At 41.3% G+C, this 22683-nt stretch overlaps 1 protein-coding gene across 3 annotated transcripts; it reads left to right on the forward strand.

The window, feature by feature from the left end:
• Positions 1-32: 32 nt before the first annotated feature.
• On the forward strand, positions 33-18766 carry FAM154B (family with sequence similarity 154, member B). Of its 3 annotated transcripts, none has more exons than XM_010830904.1 (5): positions 33-182; positions 881-947; positions 2635-2814; positions 8950-9152; positions 16183-18766. In XM_010830904.1, exons 2-5 carry the CDS (start codon positions 919-921, stop codon positions 17124-17126), a joined length of 1356 nt encoding a protein of 451 aa, XP_010829206.1. In that variant the 5' UTR covers positions 33-182; positions 881-918; the 3' UTR covers positions 17127-18766. The 3 variants fall into 3 exon arrangements, with proteins under 3 accessions (XP_010829206.1, XP_010829189.1, XP_010829198.1); XM_010830887.1 differs by lacking the exon at positions 881-947 and adding an exon at positions 1531-1650; XM_010830896.1 differs by lacking the exon at positions 881-947.
• Positions 18767-22683: the final 3917 nt, after the last annotated feature.

The raw sequence follows: 22683 nt of genomic DNA on the forward strand, positions 1-22683 counted from the left end.
ACGACCTTTGACCCGCGGGCGTCTCTGTCGCCGCCGGAAGCCGGCGCCGCGTCGGTCTCCAGGGCTCCTGCGGTTGCCTTGACTACGGAGGGCGCGGTGGAACGGCGGAAGCTGAGAGTTTGGAGGAGCTGAGGAACCGGGAGCATGAAGACCTGGTGTCTGTGTCAGATTTGTACTTGCGGGTAAGGAACGGCCGGCGTGGCGGCGGCCGGGCTCGGAAGTGAGCTAGGGCCGCTGCGGGGACGAAGCCCTCAGAGTGGCCGCCCCGCGGGGGTGCGGGTACCCGGGCGCAGCGACGTCCTCACTTATTCCCGGGTCCCCGAATGCTGGCCGCACACCCCGCCAGCTATCTCGGGTTAAGCAGTTCTGCTTTGTGGGCTCCTGGCACTTGATAAAGAACCCGCCTGCCAACGCAGGAGACCCAGGAGACAAGGTTCCATCCCTAGTTTATGAAGATCTCCTGGAGGAGGGCACAGCAACCTACTCCAGTATTCTTGCCTGGAGAATCCCACGGACAGAGGAGCCTGGCGGGCTACAGTCCACAGGGTCGCAAACACGATTGAAACGACTTTGCACGCACGCACGCATTTGTGGGCTCCTATGCTGCTGCTAAGTAGCTTCAGTCGTGTCCGACTCTGTGCGACCCCATAGACGGCAGCATACTAGGCTCCTCTGTCCCTGGGATTCTCCAGGCAAGAATACTGGAGTGGGTTACCATTTCCTTCTCCAAAGCGTGAAAGTGAAAGTGAAGTCGCTCAGTCGTGCCCGACTCTTAGCGACCCCATGGACTGGAGCCTACCAGGCTCCTCCGTCCATGGGATTTTCCAGGCAAGAGTACCGGAGTAAGGTGCCATTGCCTTCTCCATGGGCTCCTATCCAGGGGCGCAAACTCCAGTGCCATCCAGCGTGGGGATTTATATGCCTGTGCAGCAGCGGAGGTCAAGCTGGTAAGTGGGGGAGATCTGATTCGACTGGGAGAGTGTATGCCCCACACTATTTTAAAAATTAATGAAAGGAAACAGAAGAATAGAACGGAGTGCAAGTCGATGAGTTTTCGACCCATGTTACGCTTTCTTTTATCCCTTGCTTTTTTTCCCCACCCCTGCCTGACCGATATTTTCTTTCCCAAGCCCATCCAGCCTGCGCTCCTTTGGAATCTGATTTCCTGAAACCTAGAATTGGTCAGTGAGTCCTGCCTGACAACCTCCCATCACCTAAGAAATAGTCTTCTCCTCCTCAACTTTCCTGTTGACCCAGGGATTAGATCACTGTTTGCTCAATGAATATTATGAATATGTCAGCCCTGTGGTATTGTAATCTCCTCCAAAGGAAAGACACTTAGACTGTTGATGAAAGCAGTTTTCCCCTTAGTTTCATGGTAAATGTTTATAATTAATAATCCAATGTGGATTAAAAGATAAATCAACATTTGAGGATTTGATTCATATTTGAAAACGCTGAAGTGCACGAAAATTAATTATTATTTCTAATCTTTCATTTCTATCCAACCCAACTTCCTTTCCCATCCAGCGTTCAGGAATTTTCAGTCTTCATGATGTTGGAGGCTCCCTTTTCTTCAGGCAGTTAAATGATCCAGAGAACTGAGGCATTGCCAAAGCAAGAGGAATCTTTTCTGAGCTTTAAACATTGGTAATGCTTCCCACTGACATGTCTCTTGCTGAAGTTCTAAGAATCCCCTCAGCAGTGGTGCCACTCCTACTTTCAATTGTATGTTTGAGGTATAAGAATCTTGGCAAAGCTGGGAGCCATTATTGAAAGGTTCACTTAACCAATTCTTGAGATCTGGCCACCACCTGCAACTGTGATCAGATCAGTCGCTCAGTCGTGTCCGACTCTTTGCAACCCCATGAATCGCAGCGCGCCAGGCCTCCCTGTCCATCACCAACTCCTGGAGTTCACTCAGACTCACATCCATCGAGTCAGTGATGCCAGCCAGCCATCTCATCCTATGTCGTCCCCTTCTCCTCCCACCGTCAATCCCTCCCAGCATCAGAGTCTTTTCCAATGAGTCAACTCTTCACATGAGGTAGCCAAAGTACTGGAGTTTCAGTTTTAGCATCATTCCTTCCAAAGAAATCCCAGGGCTGATCTCCTTCACAATGGACTGGTTGGATCTCCTTGCAGTCTAAGGGACTCTCAAGAGTCTTCTCCAACACCACAGTTCAAAAGCATCAATTCTTCGGCGCTCAGCCTTCTTCACAGTCCAACTCTCACATCCATACATGACCACAGGAGAAACCATAGCTTTGACTAGACGAATCTTTGTTGGCAAAGTAATGTCTCTACTTTTGAATATACTACTGTGATAGAGTGGGGCAAAGATCCCTGCTCTTCTAAGAGAACAAACTCATTGATGTTTTAATACACTGTCTCTGTCTATCAGGATCAAGATTGTTGGGCCCCTTTGGGAAGTTTTGACCTGTGTCTGTTACTTTTTCATCTTGCTATTTTATTTATTTATTTATTTTTCATACTATGTAACTAAAAATTTCCAAATGTCTATTTCTTTTACTTTATCAGTCAAAACTGCCATCTATCATATTTACCTCTGCAGTGTGCACATACAATTGCTCATGTGAGTTAAACTGTGATGAGTTTTTTATGTTTGCATAGGCGACATCATTGCCCACATGGAACCACAAGGATTTATGAAAATTCTGGCGAGTCTTGTGCCACAACTGAATATTTGGAAAAATATCCTTCATACGGCAGTGTTCTTCCACCTCAGAGTCTGAAGCCCAAGGAAGAATTTCGAGCATATCGTGGCAAGATGGAAGGAATAACAACATTTAAGTAAATATCAAGAAACAATTTGCTTTACTTATTTTTTCACCACTCTCCTGGTTTTAATAAAGTTTTCTTTATTTAGTTGAACTCTTTAAACTATTTAGTTGATTTAAGTTGAACCAATCTAAAAAGCAAGAAACTGGTTGAGTCACAACTTGAGAAAACCAGAAAGATGACAACTAAGCTAGAATGACAAAAATGAGAATGTAGAAGGGAAACATAAAAAGTTCTGTTGATTTCTTTTTTAACCTCCTAAAATCTCTGTGTTTGTCTGCTTTCCAGTGTGACCAGAATGCAATAACTTCCTAAGAGTTATGTTTGTATCTACTCCAGCTTTTGCATCTGTGACCTGTTTTCTAACTTCAGGTGACCAAGATGACCTCTTTCTTTTTTTAATTTTATTTTTCACTGAAGTATAGTTGATTTACAATGTTGTCCCAATCTCTGCTGTACAGCAAAGTGACTTGGTTATACACTTACAGACATTGCTTTTTTAACATTCTTTTCCGTCACAGGATATTGAATATACTCCCTGTGCTATACAGTAGGACCTTGTTGTTTATCCATCCAATAGATTAATGTAATAGGTTACAACCTGCTAATCCGAAACTCCCAGTTTCCCCTCCCCCACGCCCTTGGCAACCACCAGTCTGTACTCTGTGAGTCTGTTTTTGTTTTATAGATAGGTTCATTTTTGCCATATTTTAGGTTCCACATACAAGTTATATGGTACTTGTCTTTTTCTTTCTGACTTACTTCACTTACTTATGATAATCTTTAGTTGCACTCATGTTGCTGCAAATGACATTATTTCATTCCTTTTGATGGCTGAGTAGCATTCCATTGTATATATGTACCACATCTTCTTTATCCATTCATCTGTTGATGGACACTTAGGTTGCTTCCATGTCTTGGCTATTGTAAGTAGTGCTGCAGTGAACACTGTGGTGCATGTATCTTTTTGAATTAAAGTTTTGTTGGATATATGCCTGGGAGGGGGACTGCTGAATAATATGGTAGTTCTATTTTTAGTTTTTTGAGAAACCTCCATACTATTTTCCATAGTGGCTGTACCAACTTACATCCCTACTAACAGTAGAGGAGAGTTCCCTTTTCTCCACATCCTCTCCAGCATTTGTTATTTACAGACTTTTAAATGATGACCATTCTGACTAATGTGAAGTGGTACCTCATTGTAGTTTTGATTTGAGTTTCTCCAATAATTAGTGATGTTGAGCAAGATGACCTTTTTAAAATGCAGATCCAATCCTATCACCTCCCTGCTAAAACTGCTCTTGTATTTTCCCATTATATTTAATATATGATCAAATCCCTTCATTGCTTAGTCCCCACTTTCTTCTCTGATTTATTTTCACTGTAATGCCCTTTGCACTCTTCTGGTTATATCCCATAGGACGTTTTTCATTTCTTGAATGTACTAAATTTCCCTTGTCACATAGCCTTCCAAGATACTATTTTACCTGCCTGAAATTCTTCCTGCATCTTATCCTAGTTTATGTTGGTTCAACCTATGGATCTCAACTCAATCATTACTCTGAAAAGCCTTCTCTGACACCCAGTTTTTGGTGAGGTAAAAGTCCCCTATATAAGTTCTGAAAGTATCTGCCTGTTATTTATCATTAGATTAGTCTCAGTGAAAGCAGGAACTGTGTGTCTTCTTCTCTCAGCATTCTATTTCCAGAAACCTATTACATGCCTACTAGCTCATAGTAGGTGCTCAATATTTATTCAGTGTGTGAAAGACAGAAAAGTTCTTTTAAGCCTCAACTTTTCACTTGGCTCTGCACTTTTGATCTCTTTGTATCTCTGTCAATTCAGTTCTTTTCTTTATCCTGTTGATGTGCACACTATATTCAAGGCACAATCTAAGGTGTCAAAAAATATCAATAAACATAGGTTCTTGCTTTCAAAGAACTCGTACATCAGATTTCTATAATTTAGGGTTTTTAAAATGTTCTCGAACAATGTTAACTTTTAGTATTATCCATTTTCATTTCAAAGAAAGATCATTTTACTTACATGGCAAAGGTGGAGACCTTCAAACTTTTAGTCCAATACTTATACCTTTTAACATTTCAGGCAACTCTTGTGGTTCCCTCTGTAGGTGTGTGGCTCTTCCAGAAATGTGAAGATCTTCCATAGTCCTCAGACTTTTGTGTGATTTGGAATCATCAAGAAAGTTTCCAGTTATAGGTTCCAGACCACCACCTAAAACAGTCAGTAGCTAATGGAGTGGATTCCAGGAATATGCATTTTTAACCAGCATCACTGGTGATTCTGTTGCTACAGACTCAATGCAGTGGGCAGGTCCTGGACTGTCCACTGGGTCTGATGTGGAATGGAAAAAAGGGCTTCCCCACCACTGTTTATAGTCTTGTGACTATAAACGGCCCCCAAACAAAAATCAGACAAACAAGACAATCCCAGATCATAGTCAGTGAGATGAGGAACTAAGCAGCTGGCTGAGATAGAGCCAAGGGGAAAAGCTACTCCTTTTTTCTCCACCTCTACTCCTTTCTTCCTTGATGCCTTAGTGATTCATAATGGAGATTTGAAATAAAGTTCACAATATTCATATTTGTTGAATAAAGATTTTGCATGTAACCAACTCTAAAAAATGAAGAAAGTTTAACCTGCCACATGTTTCTTTTAAAAAGTCAATTGCTTTTCAATTCTGGGTTTTCTCCATTGCCTTGTTCAAGTAGCCTTAATAGTAAAAATAAAATAAAACTAAATACAGATTCAAATATACCAACAAAACGAAACCTTCCATTTCTTAAATCCTCTTTCCACTTAGTAAAACACTAGATCTTTTCTTTGTATTTTGACTAGGGAATTAGCAGTATTGTGGCTCAGATGGTAAAGAATCTGCCTGCAGGAGACTCGGGTTCCATCCCTGGGTTGGGAAGATCCCCTGGAGAAGGAAATGGCAACCCAATCCAGTATTCTTGCCTGGGAAATCCCATGGACAGAGGAGCCTGACAGGCCGCAGTCCATGGGTCGCATAAAAGTTGGGCACAACTTAGCAACTAAGAACAGAAGTATTTCCAAGGACCTCATTCAAGGGATTTGGAACTCTTGCTTGACTCCCTCATGTTGACGATGTTGACTAGGCAGCAGATAGCAGCTGATTCATCTGCACAATTAAAAACTAATGTGTCATTCTGTTCTATACTTTTCTGTACTGTAGGAAGAGACTGTAAAGAGCAGATGTCTGGACTTGTTCAGGACTTTTGGTCCTTTATAGGATTACAGTTGTAGCACAATCAATGACTGCCAGAGTTGACAGGAAGGCTGCCCTGAAAGTCTGAGTCCAGACATGTCCAGTGTTTTAGGATATATCAGATGAGTAAGAGTGCATTTACCCTTCACTATGTCTCCATAGAAAGTTGCTTTGGGTTTGGAGGTACACTTTCTAACATATAACTAATTTAACAAGAGAAATTAAGACTTCTAAGCTTCCTCTGTCCTCTCCCTGATTCTTCCACTTCCTGATTGCATTTTAGCCTGTTCCTCTCTAGCTGGTATTTGGGAAGGGCAAAGAACAACTCAGATATCTTGAGAAGGAGAGGTATGTGATGTCTACTGTTGTTCATTTTCTAAATAGTATTTCTCAAGCCTTTGTTAAGTGTCAGGCGCTATGCGTGGTGCCTGGGATACGTGATGAGCGGAAACAGTCCTGATCTCTGTGCTTACAGACGCTGCAGTCTAGTGGAGGTGGCAGTCACAAACATCATTCAGAATGAGTATAAAATTGCAACAGTGATCAAATCTAGGAAGGGTAGGCACCGGGTAACTTGAGAGCCAGAATAAGAGGCTTGACTTTATCAGGGAAATAAGAAGAATGATCTAAAATCTGAAGGCTGTGAAGCACTTAACTGGATTAAGAATGTAAGAAAGTGCTTTCCAGGCAGAGAGCAGCATGAAGCAGGAAGGAGAAGGCCAGCAGGGGCAGAGGAAGCACGAGGTGAGTTGGAGCTACTGGAAGGGACCATGCTGTTTCTCCTATAGCCTTAGAGCAGTAAGAAGCCACTGAGGGTTTCTTTTTGGGGTGTGTGTGTGTATGTGTGTGTGTGTGTGTGTGTGTTGCAGGGGGTATGAAAAGAAACTAGTTCTCTCTCTAGTGAGTGAGTTTAGGAAGCTACTGAACTGATGTGGATGAGCTATTACAAAAGCTTAGAATATCAGGGTGGTGGGTGAGACAGAGAAAATCAGATTTAAGAGAGATTTAGGAGAAAAAGCTGATAGGAGGTGGTGATAAACTAAGAGGAAGGTGAGGCATGAAGGGGCTTCCCAGGTGGCACCAGTGATAAAGGAACCTGCCTGCCATTGCAGGAGACATACAAGATGACGGATTCAGTCCTGTGAGGCATGAAGGGTCAGTCTAGGTTCCTGACTGTGCAGCTGAAGAAGTGGTGCCATTCACTAAGATAAGGAACAAGCAAATGCGGCCAGATTTGTTGGGGAGAAATATTTTGATTAGGGGTATAGTACATTTTGAGATGCCGTTGACTATCTGAGAGGCCTTGTGAAAACTGGTCTGGATCTAAGAGAAGTGGTCTAAGCAGAGATGTAAGTTTGAGAGGCATTTCCATCTAGTTAGTGATGGCAGCTGTGGGGGTGGAGGAGCTGTGCTCAGGAGGGAACATGCGATGAGCAGAGGAGAGTGTGCAGACCCAAGTGCTGAGGAACTCTAGCACTTCATGACTGAGTCTAGGAGGGTGAAGCGACATAGGAGACTGGGAAGAAATAGTGAGGAAGACAGGGAGAAAGAGATTCCCAGAAATAGAAAGAATGGTCAATAATGAAAGTTACTACTGGAGAGCTCTGGTAAGATGAGGACTAAGACTGTCTGATGCATTTCACTATATGGAAGTCACTGTGGACCTTGAAACTGTACTAGAGAGGGCTGTGCTGAAAAACCAGGTTGAAGTGGGTCAAGGTGGGTTGAAGTGGATTGACAGGGGTGAGTTGACAAGTCTAAGAAGTTACATTGTGAACAGAGAAGGGATTCAGTGAGTTTTGTTTTTGGGAGGTTATGACTGCATACAGAAAATACTGATTAGTAAAAAAATGGTTTGAATAAATCATAAAATAAGTGACCACAGCCAATAGAAAAGAAATGCCAATAGACACGTCAATAGGAAGTCAATGCCAAAGAAAAGAAAGCAATTTGGAAGACTTTTAGTAATAGTAGTAGTAATCAAAATAATCATTCTTTATGTGTACAAAACAGTCATGTGTATGCTGTACATGCATATATGTGTCAGTCCTTAAAAGAACCCTGTATGAGGTAGATGACATTATGGTTCTGTTTTATATATAAGGAAACTGGAACAGACAGGTGAAGTTATCCAATATAATACATGTAGCGAATGACAGAGCCAGGATTTGGGCCCAGCTGGTCTTAACATTCCAAGTCTGTGGTCTTGGAATGGTCCAATTCAACAGACAGCCTCAGTGTCTGCAATAACATAATGTTTATCAAATGCCCAGGGTGGCCAGTGTACCCTATGACCCCCATCCCTGGCAAGAGCTGCTGGGGGATCAGAAGTTAAGTAAGACTTACATCCATGCTATGAATATGACTGATGTCTAAAGGCCAGAGTCAGATGTACTTGACTCCTTTAACTGATTATTTAATGATGAGTGGGAAGACAGCATGACTCAACAAAAAGACAGCACACCCAAACAGTTCATTAGAGTCTTTAATAGGATGAATAAGTGTTTTGACAAAGTGGACCCAGGGGATATAGTTAAATTTTCTTCAGATTCATTTAAACCTTTAACCTGTGATTTCCTTCCAGATTAGACCAAAAATTCAATTCTTGGAAGATTTTATTTTATTTCTGTAAGATCCAGTTAACCAATGATCCATTGTAAAGATGTTTGGAAAACTGGGAATTTTTTTTTTTTTTAGTATTTATTTTTCTTAAGGTATTTAGTCACTGGGTAGGACATAAAGGAATTCAATAATCTCTTTCAAGGAGTTTACCAACCATCACCATTTTAATATCTTCTAGACTTTTCTAGTGAAAGTATTGAAAACTTTACTACTAAATTGAAAGAGTTAAAAACAAAAGAACCTGTGAGGCTATGTTTCAAACTTATATATTTCAGGTCAGATTATCGTCCTTATGAAATAGACAAACAGCCTCGCCATGCATCAGAAGAATATAAACCAAAACAGGGGGTGATTGATCTTGGCACCACCTACAAACGGGATTTTAATTCTTACAAAGTGCAGCCTGTGGTGATAATTCAGCCTCTGGAGAGACAACAAGTTAAAAAAGGAAAGCTGGACACTGTCCCAACCTATAAAGGTAACTTGCCATTTCCAAAATTAAAACGCCAAAAAACAAAAACTTAACCTTCAGCTTTGACATCCAACATCAAATCGCAATTCTGGCAGATTGCCAAACTTAAATCCCTAAGGCTTAGGAGAAAACTTCTTTCTCTTTTGTCCAAATAATATTGTATAGTGAGGAAAAAACACCATTTGCTTGGTTGAGAGTTAAGAGACCTGGGTTCCTGTCTAAATTCAGCCATTTAGTTTTCTTTATCTCAAACCATGAAAACAAAGGATACTACTGAATAAGCACTATGTCCTATTTGTCACATTATGCCATTTTGAGTTGGTACTTCTCCTTTCCTCCCAGTATGGAACTACGGAGCGTACTGCAGCCTTTGAGAAAGTCAGATAAGTAGCAACCCTCTTCACCATTCAAGTTCTGAACCAACCAAAAGAGTTAGCAGGGAGAGAACCAAAATATTGCCTTTTATACTGATAAAGGCTGGGATAGAGGATGACACTTACCTCTATTAGCAGATGGTCCCTGATACTGAACTTCAGAATAAAACAGGCGTGTTCACCCAATGTTGGCTCCCCACAGGCCACCTGCTCCTCTAGGTCTTCCAGCATGGAATATCTTCTGCCTGCTGGCAACCAACTGCAGGGAGAAAGGGGCTGGAAGATGTATGATCAGTTTCTTTCCAAAAATCAATCTGGTCTTACAACACTGTTGCTTTGAGCAGTTCTTTATTTTCCAAAAATAGGCTATCTGGTTAGTTCATACTATTTCTATATTTTTTGTTAATAACGTAATTGCATATTTAGGCTTACAGTCTTTTCACTCGTATGTGATATAACTGAATGGCTATGTCCTAATATGAAACCTTTTTATAAAAGTGATGCCATCCACAATAACAGTAATGATTTATATTTTAAATAGATAATAACTGAATACACACTTATTCTTTAAACACCACTCTTAGCAGTTTAATGGGTATGTAAAGTGTATGTTCTCTGGAAAAGGAAATGGCAACCCACTCCAGTATTCTCGCCTGGGAAATCCCATGGACAGAGGAGCTTGGTGGGCTACAGTCCATGGGTCACAAAAGAGTCACTCTTTTTGACTGAATGACCAAACAACATTCCAAAGTATATAGAATTAGTATATTATGATCTATGTCAGCTCAGTAGGGACATCACAAACAATGTTCTTTGTTTTGTTGTTTTTTTTTTAAGCTGTGAGCATATAAGACACCATACAAAGAACAAATTTTTAAGACAACACATACAGTGAACATATCAGGGCTTCCCTGATAGCTCAGTTGGTAAAGAATCCGCCTGCAATGCAGGAGACCCCAGTTTGATTCCTGGGTCAGGAAGATCTGCTGGAGAAGGGATAGGCTATCCACTCTGGTATTCTTGGGTTTCCCTTGTCCTTCAGCTGGTAAAGAATCCACCTGCAATGTGGGAGACCTGTTTTGGAAAGATCCCCTGGAAAAGAGAAAGGCTACTCACTCCAGTATTCTGGCCTAGAGAATTCCATGGACTATAGGGTCGCAAAGAGTCGGACACGACTGAGCAACTTTCACAAAGATTTTCACATACAGTGAACAAATATATTTTTGTAATCTAATACAGCATATAGTAATTGCTAAGATATATATTAATTGGTATGCATAGGAGATAATGTATTATGTAATAATTTGACATAAAACTGGTGAAATGTTTGTACTGGGTCTTTTAAACAACCATAGTAAGATTTTCTTCTTTTTTTCTCCATAAAGTTCACTTAAAATACAATAATATTGATAATCCTTGATGCCTTGACTATTTACATGTAACATATGCACACGCACACACACTCAAACATCCAATACTAGTTCTGGCGTCTCATTACCTGGGCTTCCTATAGATTCATGTACTTCTATTCCCATAATCCAATGTTGAGGATTCCTGGGTTCCTTCTGGCCTCCTCTCTCCTGGTCTTTCCTAGTGAGGAAAAGTTATCCTTGTATTTCCGGGTTGAGAGCATGAGACAAGAAAACCTATGGGCCAAGGGGACATGTTACCATCCTGTGTGATGACCACACTACAGGCTCTGTAGATCCCTCCATAAGGACAGATCTGTAGCTGAAGAGGAATCACAATGGGAAGAGCCTCTCACTATAACCTAACAGTTAGAGAACAGAGGGCAGATGGAAATGGGATATGATTAAAAACAAAAACTACAAGATGGTGAGAAGGGTGTCATCTAGATTCTGGAGATGTGGCTCTATGGAACTGGTGACTCTTAGACAGAAATCTATCTGCCCCCAGCAGCCTTGGTTTAGAAACTTATTCAGACTAAAGTGCACATAAAGAAAATAGGTCAGTATTTGATTTGATAAATACTTTTTAGGGATTACTCCTCTGTGTGCCAGGCACTACAAGGAATAGAGATCTGAATGAAGCAGGGTTGTTGACATTTAGAAACTTTACAGTTGAGGAAAAAAAGAGCAATATAGCATGAAAAATTAAACAGTCATACAAGAAGTAAATGAAATATCACAAGGAGGGGGGAATGATTCACTAGAAAATTTATGAAAAAATTAGTGCTTCAAAAATGTAGACTGAAAAAGATATCACTGCAGGCTAGTCTGAGAATGCATCAGAGACTAGTAAGTATTGATGTATGGAAAGAGGAGGGACATCCTAAAAACTAGGGTGAGATGAGCAAAAAAGTCATAAAGCCAGAAAAATAAAAGGGTATTCAGTGAACATGGTGTGGACCAGAGAATTTCAGGATCTGAGTGATTGGTGTCTAATTCCAAAAACATAGGTTATGATTGTGACGTTTTGGTTGTCAGACTGAGGAGCTTAACATTTTTCTAGTAGCCACTAAAATTTTTTTGAGTTCTGCTACCAGATAGGATATAGTAGATGGCAGAAAGCCATAACCTCCACTGAAACAGCTAAAAACATACATAAATCTTTAAAACTCTTTTTTTAAATAGAAGCAAAGAATTAAATTTACAGAGATGGAGTAGTCCTTCCTAGATGAGCTGAGGTGGCCAACTGTTCACTCCTCTGGAAGCATCTGTCAAGTCTAGGCGAGGCTGGAGATTGGGGTGGCATAAGCAGGGGACTCTTCTAGGGGAAAGGGAAATCAGTGGAGAACCTCACACATAGGCAGGTATGACAGATTAGAATCTATAAGTACCCCAGATGCGGGGCTGGTTTTCCTTGTGGGGTGTTTGCTAAGTGTTGAGGGGGCATGGTGGGCTAGAAGACTGGGCTGGAAAGAGCTCACAGAAATGTCCCACAGTCTCTCTTGGGAACAGGTGCTTGGAAGACAAAGCCCCACTAGAATGAAGGCAAAGCTACAAACACATCACAAGTCTTGTCTGAAGAAATTCGTAATTAGAGGAAGACTTTGTCTAATTAAAGATGTCACTGAACACCAGTCTCGCTCAGTTCCTGATTGGATCAAGGTGGTCTGCCCCACATCCTATCTGCTCAACAGAGGGAAGAGCAAGCTGTCTTCTGTTGAAAGTAACACTGATTTTAGTTTCTATGATTTTCTTATGCATAACTTGCAGCAAATAATAAAACCTTATAAGACCTATGAAGAATCAGAAAGTGAAGAGATAATGGTCAAAGAATTTCCAAAATTGGTGAAGGAATTCAGGTCACAGATTCAAGCAGCTTATCAAACCGCAAAATAAACACAAAGCCATGTCTGGCAACTGTCATCAAACTTCTGAAAACCAAGTAAAGATAACTTCTTAGAAGTAGTAAGAGCAAAACTACACATTATCTACAAAAGAAAAGTTAGAAATGTACTTAACGTCACCAGAAACTATAGAAGCCTGAAGACAATGAATGACATCTTTAATGTTAAAAGGAAAAAGAAATTGAGAATTTCAAACCCAGTGAACCCTAGAACTTTATATGTAGTGAAAATATCCTTCAAAATAATGTAAAATAAAGAGGTTTTTAGGGAAGGAAAAAAAAAAAGGAGAACATCTGTTAGTAGCAGATACATACTACAAAAGTAATTAAAGGAAGTTCTTCAGGTTGAAGGAAAATGATTCCAGAGAGAAGCATGAAGAGCAGCAATCAATGAGTCTGTAAAGAGAAAAACAGTAGAGAAAATTGATGAAATGCTGATTCTGTTAAAAGATAACAAAGTTGAATAACCCTAACCACAATGACCAAGGAGAAAAATAAGAAGACACTAACTACAAATATCAAGAATGAAATAAGGATCCTGCTGTAAACCCTATAGAACCTTATTTTACAATATTTTTTCTTCTATTTCCTTATTCTTCTTTTTGATGATTTCATCAGGTTGCTACTCATTGCATGATTGCCTCAGATGGAAAAACTTATAATTTAGATAGTAAAATAAACAGGATTTGAAAATGACTTGAAACAGAGAGAAGGGACTGAGGGAGAGAAAATTAACTGGGTGAAATCTTTACATGAGATGCCAAATTCAAAATAGTGTTTTATTGTTGTGTTATTTAGGGAAAATGAGTCTGAGCAAGATGGTGAACTCAGTTGGGGGAAACTAAGTTTCAATTTACCTCTTGGACATTCGAATAGAGATTGTCTAGGAGGAAGATAGGTATGTTGGTTTGGATTTCAAGGGAAGTCTGGAGTAGAGATTCAAGTTTGGGAGTCATCAACTTACAGGTAGGATTAAAACTGTGAGACAAGTTTGATGATGTGTGGATTGAGAAAGAAAGGATGGAGCCCCCTGACTTTATGAAAACTGGTCCCACATTCTTGGTGCCATAAGACAACACAGAGAACAGAGCCCCAACTACCAAGAGAAAGAAACTGCATGTGCCACTGAGGACTTTTGTCCTCAAAGAGGAACCCAGAACAGCTCACTGTGTAAGGATGGAGTTGGAGCTCTGCATCTGGATGTTCATGATGAGCAAACACATGCAAGCACCTCATGGGCTTAAAGCTGTTTAGAAGAAAGCGAGCTCCACACTAAACTGAATGGCCCTTATCTAACAAGTGCAGTACTGGAGTTGCCAAATGACCAGATGCATTGTTAGATGTAGGCGGCATTATGTTTGATTTTTTTCCATAAGTGTCATAAGATACTAAGAACCAATGACATTAATAAAGACCATGATGTTTTAAAGGTATTGCTAGAATGTTATTAATAAATATTATAGGAAAATAATAAATTTCCAGGTATATGAACATAGGGATATTTAAAAGAGGCAAACCAATTTTATGCAGATCTCTGGAATTAATACATTGCTATCAAACCTTGTCTCTCTGAATTTTTGCTTCCTTTTTGAAAACCAAACTTTTTTGGTAAGGGAGAATATTCTCTTCTGTTTAGTTTCTCTCATGAAATTAACATCTTTTTTGTAGACATTTTGGCAACAAAGGGTCTCCCTGTATGTTTATATTGAACCATAGACCTTCCATTAACATCCTCTGGTTTCCTTTTAGTTACTGAAAAATAGTGCTATAATTTTATACTTGTAGCAAACAACAGAGATTCCTTCATGGTGACTCAAGAAAAAGAGAGTTTGTGGTAAAGCTTCATGTGACGTGGAATTGGAAAACTATCGCATGCAGAGGAAGCTTGAAGGAGAACTACCCCTTGCCCAGCCCACCACCGCCATGAGCTAGCTGGCTTTTCTCACAGCATCCTCACTCCCCTGGACACATCTTCTCTGATCGCCCTCAAGGTCTCGCCTTCTCTGCCTATGTATCATGTCACTGTTTCCTTATCAGTCTGTTGCAAAGTCTTCAGCCCACCATAGCTCTCCAATTCTGCTCCATGGCACCTTTCACATTCTTCTCCCACATGTATCTGAATTTGTTTTCAAATGTAAGTTCACAAGACCAAGAATGTGCATGACCCAGATCATCTTTTCTTACCAGGTCTCTACTATCCAAAAGATTGCCTGCTCTTAGGTTATTCATTCTCATTCAAACATCAATAGCTTGAAGGTGGTGGGAGTAATCATTATTTGGTCAAAAACGTGGCTATTTTGGCAGAAATGCCCATGACTGAGAAGTTTTTCTCTTCAAAAGAAGTATCCACAGAAGAAGCATTTGAACTTTTGCCTTTCCAATAAACACTGCATGGCCTTTAGCCTAGACTCTAATTCTTTATCATGTATATCTTCTGTCTCTTAGAAATTGATTTTTGGTATTTAGAGATACGTATTTTGGGGTGAAGTCAATTCCATAGTATTTCTCAGCTTTCTCCCTTTCTCATCTAGAAACAGAAAGCCTAAATAAACCTCAGTTGAAATATAAGCACTTCAGTTTTCCATCCATGGTCTAGGTGAGCTGCAAGAAGAAGAATTTAGGTATTTAACACGAAATCCCAGGTTCAGCCCTGATGTTCATTTCTAAATTCCATACTTAGTCTCTCACACTTTAGAGAGCATTCAGTCTGGTCCCCTCACCTCCAGATGAAGCCCATTTCCCAAGGAGGAAAATTGAAGCCAGTGCTCCTCCCGGGATAGTACAAGTTACCCTGGACCCTGAATATTTGCTCAGGGAGTCCTGTAGGCTTCCAGGGGTACAGTGGAGCTGAAGTTTTCTCTACTTTGAGGAGTCCCCCCAAAGTAAGGAGTAATATCCACATCACTCTTGTGCACACAGCAGGGCCCTTGGTTTTATGTTAATCCCTAGCTTTTATGCTTCACTTCAGCATGTTATAACAAAAATCCCAACCAGTTCCTGGGAACACAACCCTAATCTCCTAAATTCTGTCTTCACCCAAAACACAACCTTATCGGTTTTCAAAAACAATTAACAGTCAGGCTCAGATGTTCCATTCCCATGTTATATCAGAAGAATCTGAAAGTGGAAAGTTGTGTGTATTAAAGTGGGGAGATAGGAAGAGCAAAGTAGAAGTGAAGGAAAAAAGGAATAAATCTGAGGGGAAATCAGTGGAACTGCCTACTTAATTGGTGTTGAGATACCTAAAGGAAATGCAAGGACGGCAATGAGAGAAATCAGTCATGATTTTTAGAAGGTGGTAGTGGTCTTCAGTATTTAAAAATGCTTTCTCTCTCTTTTAAATTTTTAAGATGATTATAGAGCTTGGGACATTCAGAAAAGTGAACTCTACAAGCCACAACAAACTTACTATCCCCCTACTGTGAGATTTGGAAATTCAACAACGTTTCAGGATGACTATGTCCCTCGGGAGATAAAGCCTAGACAAAGCTGTAAACCCAGTCCAGCGGTCGAACGCTCTACCATCCCCTTTAGCTGTAACACAAGTCATCGCCTTGATTATGTGCCTCATCGACCAGAATTCAATTTGGCAAGGCCAAAAGACAGCTACAAGCCACCCGACCAACCCTTGGAGGACCTCACAACTCACCGATGCGACTTTCAGGGTCTCGTCGGTGAAACGGCAAAGATCTGCAGACCTGCACATACCAGAGTGGCCCAGGACGCTCCATTTGAAGGAAGCACCGAGTTCCGGGACAGCTTTCAAGCGTGGGCACTCCCAGCACCGCAAGTACAGAAAGCGCTGGAGTATGTCCCTCCCGCAGGCACCATGCAGCTGCAGAGCACCAGCCACCTCGACTATGTCCCGCATCAGGCCACGCGTGTGCTTCCCATCAGGCCTGCTTCTCGTAGGAGAAATCATAACTTTCCTTTCCAAGGAAAGAGCACCACGAAGCAAGATTTCCCAGCATGGGAAAGCTGCCGTCAGGGACTCATTAAGCAGGAGCCGCAGATCCCCAGCCCATCCGGAAAATTCGATGGCCTGAGCACTTTTAGGTCTCATTACGTGCCCCATGAACTAATTGCCACCAAGAGCTGCAAACCTGCGGACGCTCCCTTGAAGAGGTCGCTTCCGTTTGACGACATCACCACGTACTCTCTGGAGTATATGCCCAAGAAACTGGAGACCTGCCCGGCTAGCTACCCTTCCCCTCCTGGCTACCTGTTTGAAACTACAAATTCCCAAGGTCATAAATTCTTCCGCAAGATCGCTCCCGCGGTGAAGGCCTTCTAATTCTCAAATCATGTTTAAAAGGAAGCGAACTCACATCATGTTGGGTTCTCAAGGACAAAATCAATTTTCTATAGTAGGAAAAAAAATTTTTTTTAAGTGAAAACTAACCATTTTTAAAATTTTTAAACAAGAAATTTAGAAAATCTGTTAGAGGAAATCAGGATTTTTAAATCCATTTCGAATTAATATTTTAACCAAGATTGTTCTTTAGTATGCTTTTCTGAGACTTAAATTATGTACATTCCCATCAGAACTATTTTTAATCCCAACATACTGTTTGGTAACTTGTTTCAATCTATTATAATTTATACTTGTGTTTATACTTACGTCAAGTATATGGTTATTCACATAGGTGTTATCATTCATCAAGTGCCTTAGGACTTTTCTAGAGCACCACGGAAAATGACACACGGATTCTTCTTTCAAGACAACAGTATTTTTCTCTTTAGACTTCAAGCATCTGTGAGGTATTCCCTGAGTCAGGTTTTCATTGGTGGCTGTTAAGATGCTGCACTGCTCCTCACAGGGTTCAAGTTAGTAAGAGGCACCCTAAGGTGGAAATCTAAGGCTGCGTGGGTTGGAAATGGAAGCACCTGAGTTCACAGTTCCAATGATGTTAATTTCTATTTGTGTTACCCTAGGCAAGTGACTCTTGTCTTCGAGTCTCAGTGCCTTCATTTGTAAAAGAATGTCTGCTCTGCCTATCTCACAGAAACTGTGCTCTGAGCATCAGGTCCTGTGATGCCTTGAAATCCACAAAGTAAGAGTGCAAACCAAGAATCGGGTTGTTCATAAGTCACCTAATCTCTTTTTGTACCTGTTCCTCCATTTTCATATTAGGAGAATTCCCTACTCAGTACTCCCTTTCTGGCCTGTAGCAAGGATTGTAGAATAACCTAGCCTGTTTCTAGCTGATGAGGAATATGATTTCTGAGAGGAGCACCTCTAAAGCTTCACAAGCACCCTAGAAGTTGTTACAGAGAATGGAGAGTGTGGGTAGGGGAATAATGTGGTTTGAATACACTATTTCCAAAAAGGAAAAAGCATTTGCAGAAGTCTAGAGAATGACCAGCAGCTCTGAAGAAAATGTTTAGGGTAACCGCAGGCAATTATGCACCTAATTGCCATTCCCAGAATCACAGTACAGAAGAAGAACCAGGCTCAGGATGAGCACAGTTAGGTCCTCCTCCTCCTCCAGTGTGAAGAGCAATTCCAAGAAGGGAGGGAGGGCAGGAATGGTGGCACCGAGTGAAGTAGACAGAACAGACTGTGTATATAAATGCTGAACATTCCCTAATGAATGCAACTCTCTCCCCCAACCCCAGCCACGCCATGCCGCACGTGGGATCTTAGTTCCCAGACCAGGGATCGAACCCGTGCCTCCTGCATCAGAAGCATGGTGTTCCAACCACTGGATTGGCAGGGGAGTCCCATGAATAAATTCTTATTGGGTGTTTTTGGGGGTAATATGATTTATTTTATCTTAAAAGTTTAGTTTTGTAGTTTTAGAATTGTTTCAAAATATATATCCATAACTGAGAATAAGTCTGTCAACATTTGGTTAAAGTATTTTTCATTATGTGGCAGTAATTTGTTTTTATTTACTTTTGTATTTATTAGGGGAAATTATGTTGAATTATATGTATCTAGTAATAAAGTATCACTAAATTAATTTTCATGAAATCATTTCTGCAACCAATTTTCTCTGGGAGACCTTGTTAAGAAAGTATTTTCTAGGTTAAGGTATACATAATTCACACACACACAGTCACACATTTTAAAAGCACTGGAAACTAGTCATATTATTTAACCATCTGCCAGATTTAGAATGAGTTTCCACTAAGCCAAACTTGGATGAATCTGATGAAGAATGGGGAACATTGGGAGACAAAAAGCAGTAGGAAATTTCACTCCCACCCCATCCCGTCTCTACCCTGTCTCCCTGCATATCCTTGTTGTGGAAAATAAGACCACAGAATTAGAAAGAAAGGCTCTGTCATTCATAAGACCTGGAGGGACAACGCCAAGAGTGAACACTAACGTGCACCATGTACTTTGGGTGATTATGCTGTGTCAAGGTCAAGCCTCCCATTCTGACACCCACACCCTCGGCACAGGCTACTCAAGGTCAGGAGGCTGTGCAAGTGTGGGGGCAGGAGGCACAGGGTAACTCTCTGTTCTTTCCACTCAATTTTGTTGTGAACCTAAAACTGTTCTAAAACAATAAAATGATTAAAGAAAAAAAACAAAAACTAGGCGGCAGGAAGAATGGAGAGCGGTGTTCAGCAGTCAGAGGCTGGGGATCCCCATTCCCCAGCCCCGTAAAACATCTGATTTATATAGACTTTTGTACAAAACTACCCAAGGCCCTCTCTGGGGCTTCCCTGGTGGTTCAGCTGGTAAAGAATCCTCCTGCCAATGCAGGAGACACAAGAGATGCAGGTTCCATCCCTGTGTCGGGAAGATCCCCTGGAGGAGGAAACAGCAACGCTCTCCAGTATCCTTGCCTGGGAAATCCCATGGACAGAGCCAGGTGGGCTACAGTCCATGGGGTTGTAGAGTCAGACACGACTGAGCGACCGACACAAACAAGGCCCTTCCTGAGAGTCTCTGTGTGAGCGTAGCCTGGTAATGTGAGGGGAAGAGGAGACCTCTGAACATTCATCAAAGAAAGGGAAGATGAACCTGGTAATCCTAAATTAGCAAACTTCAAAAAAAGCTGTTTAAAAAGAGTGCTGATAATATACTTTTCGAAGGTCACAGTATCCAATACAACAACAAGAAACTTTCACCTAGTCTTCTCTCTCCACTCAGTGCTGTTTTACATGGCCATGCAGATTTTCATCTTGTGTCACAGACTTAGGATTTTCACCGATGTCACCATCCCCATCCCCTTCAACAGCGCACACAGGTTGCCAGCTGCTCTCTAGGGTAAACAGGTCTGTGTCTCCATCACCTCCAGTATCCCCAACAAGACTTCTTTACTTGAATCCATTAGGGAGTTACAGTGGTTAGCAAGGAAACATGGCCAGGAAATGCTGACAGTCAGCAAGCCTTGGAAGATGGGAGCCAGAAGAGGGGTGAAGACGCTAGTTTCTTCCACAGACAGACTAACGCATGTGACCTGGTATACAGTGCCTTCCTTGTCTGAACCCTGTTTCTTCATCTCCAACACAGACTTCAACGGCTGTGTATCCAGAATATTTGATGTAGGGCAAAACCAATACAATATTGTAAAGTAATTAACCTCCAATTAAAATAAATTAAATTTTAAAAAAAGACTTTTTAAAACTCTAAGAGGGAAAATGGATAAAAGATCTAAACAGCTACTTCACTAAAGATTATACACAGATGGTGTATTAGTTGCTAAAGTTGCTGTAACAAAGATTCACAAAGCAGGTGGCATAACCATTTTACTTTCTCACTGTTCTGGAGGCTACAAGTCCAAGGGCAAGATGTTGGTAGAGCGGGTTCCTCCTGAGGGCTGCAAGGGAGAATCTGTTCTGTTCTTCCCCTTGCTTCTGGAGCTTTGCTGGCAACCTTCAGTGTTTCTTGGCTTAGCAATCTCTGCCTTCATCTTCTCCCTATGTGTAGGCACCAGGGTCCAAATTCCCCATTTTTATAAGACTATCAGTCATGGGACTTCCCAGGTGGTCCAGTGGTTAAGATTTTGTCTTCCAATGCAGGGGTGTAGGTTCCATGCCTGGTCAGGGAACTAAGATCTCACATGCCTCATGGCCGAAAAACCAGAACATAAAACGAGCAATATTGTTACAGATTCAATAAAGATTTTAAATAATGGTCCACATCCCCCACCAAAAAAAATACCAGTCATATTGATGTTCCCAGACTCAGGTCTTTTACCCACCTTAATGTTACACACCCTAATGGTCTCATTGCTCCCTGATCATTTGCAAAGACCCTAATTCCAAATAAGGTCACATTCTAGGAGTTAGACATTTTTTTTGGGGGGGGGGGGAGGAGGAATGGACAAAGTTCAATCCATAAAAGATGACAGAGAAGTATATGAAAACATACTCAACATCATTAGCCAACAGGGAAATGCAAATTAAAACTACAATGACATACCACTATATTCCTATTAGAATAGCTACAATACACACAGACACACAAACCTGACAAATGGACATCACTAGTCAATAGGGAGATTCAGAGGAAAACGATGAGACACCTATTACCCAGGTGTCCCACACTGCAGGTGGACTTTTTACCATCTGAGCCACCAGGGAAGCCCAATCAGACACCACTATGCATCTGTTAGAATGGCTACAAAATACACATACACACATGCATGGATGCTCAGTCGCTCAGTCGTCTGACTCTTTGCCACCCCATGGACTGTGGCCTGCCAGGCTCCTCTGCCCATGGGATTCTCCAGGCAAGAATACTGGAGTGGGTTATCATGCCCTCCTCTGGGAATTTTCCTGACCCAGGGAATGAACCTGCATCTCTTATGTCTTCTACTTTGGCAGGCAGGTTCCTTACCACTGGCACCATCTGGGAAAGCCCACACATATACACGTACAGACACAAACATAACAATCTTCAGTACCAATGAGGATTTGAGCAGCTGACACCTGTATGTCGTTAGTGGGAACATAAATTTTGGAAAACAGTTTGACAGTTTCTTCTAAACATGCACCTATCATATGAGCCAGAAATCCACTTCTAGGTATTTATCAAAGAAGAATGAAAACCTAAGTTTTACACAAAAGTCTGTACATTAATGTTTATACAATTTGACACATCCTCATTCCACAGGCCCTGACAGAGGGGCCTGAAGGCTACTCTGCATGGAGTCTGCGAAGAGTCAGACACAACAGAGTGCACATGCATGCACACACACACACACACACACACACACACACACACGAGAACCGTAAACCACGGAGTCACCTTGACTGCATATCAAATGATAAAAACCATCACCCAGGAGGTGGGGAGAACCCAAGAAGGCACGTAGACTGTGACAAAGGAGAATAACTGCACCAGATGAACGCTATAACCACACGGAAGGGGGCGGGAAAAAAGGGGGTGACCTGAGTTACACTGGAAGAGGGTTCTGCTTGGGAGCTCTAAGGCAACAGACAGAAAGAATGATGTAACCACTCTACATTCTCATTGGTCATATTTTTTCTTTTCACAGGGAGTATGCATCATCAATTCTGAGACTACTTGATGTGTATATGAAAGTCAAACCAGAAAAATACATTGCTGATAATGCACCCCAGGCTTGTCCCTCTGAGAGAAAGAAGTTGCCAAAAAAAGAAAAAGGTATAATCATATTATACTTTTACTATAATCATGACCTTTATGGTGCTGGATTGGCATCCAGGATTTCAGTGTAAATTCATACATATGGAAGAAAAGTAGTTGTGTGTGCATGTGTGCACTTGTGTGTATGTGTGTGCACATGCATGCATGTGCATGTGTGTGTGTGCATGCCTTCATGCACTAGTTTATATGCAGTCAGTCTTTTAACTCTCCCAATGGCCAAAGATAAAATGATGTGAGCAACAAAATAATGACAGTGCTG

Source organism: Bison bison, unplaced genomic scaffold (assembly GCF_000754665.1).
Source record: "Bison bison bison isolate TAMUID 2011002044 unplaced genomic scaffold, Bison_UMD1.0 scf7180017859304, whole genome shotgun sequence".
Classification (NCBI taxonomy): Eukaryota; Metazoa; Chordata; class Mammalia; order Artiodactyla; family Bovidae; genus Bison; species Bison bison.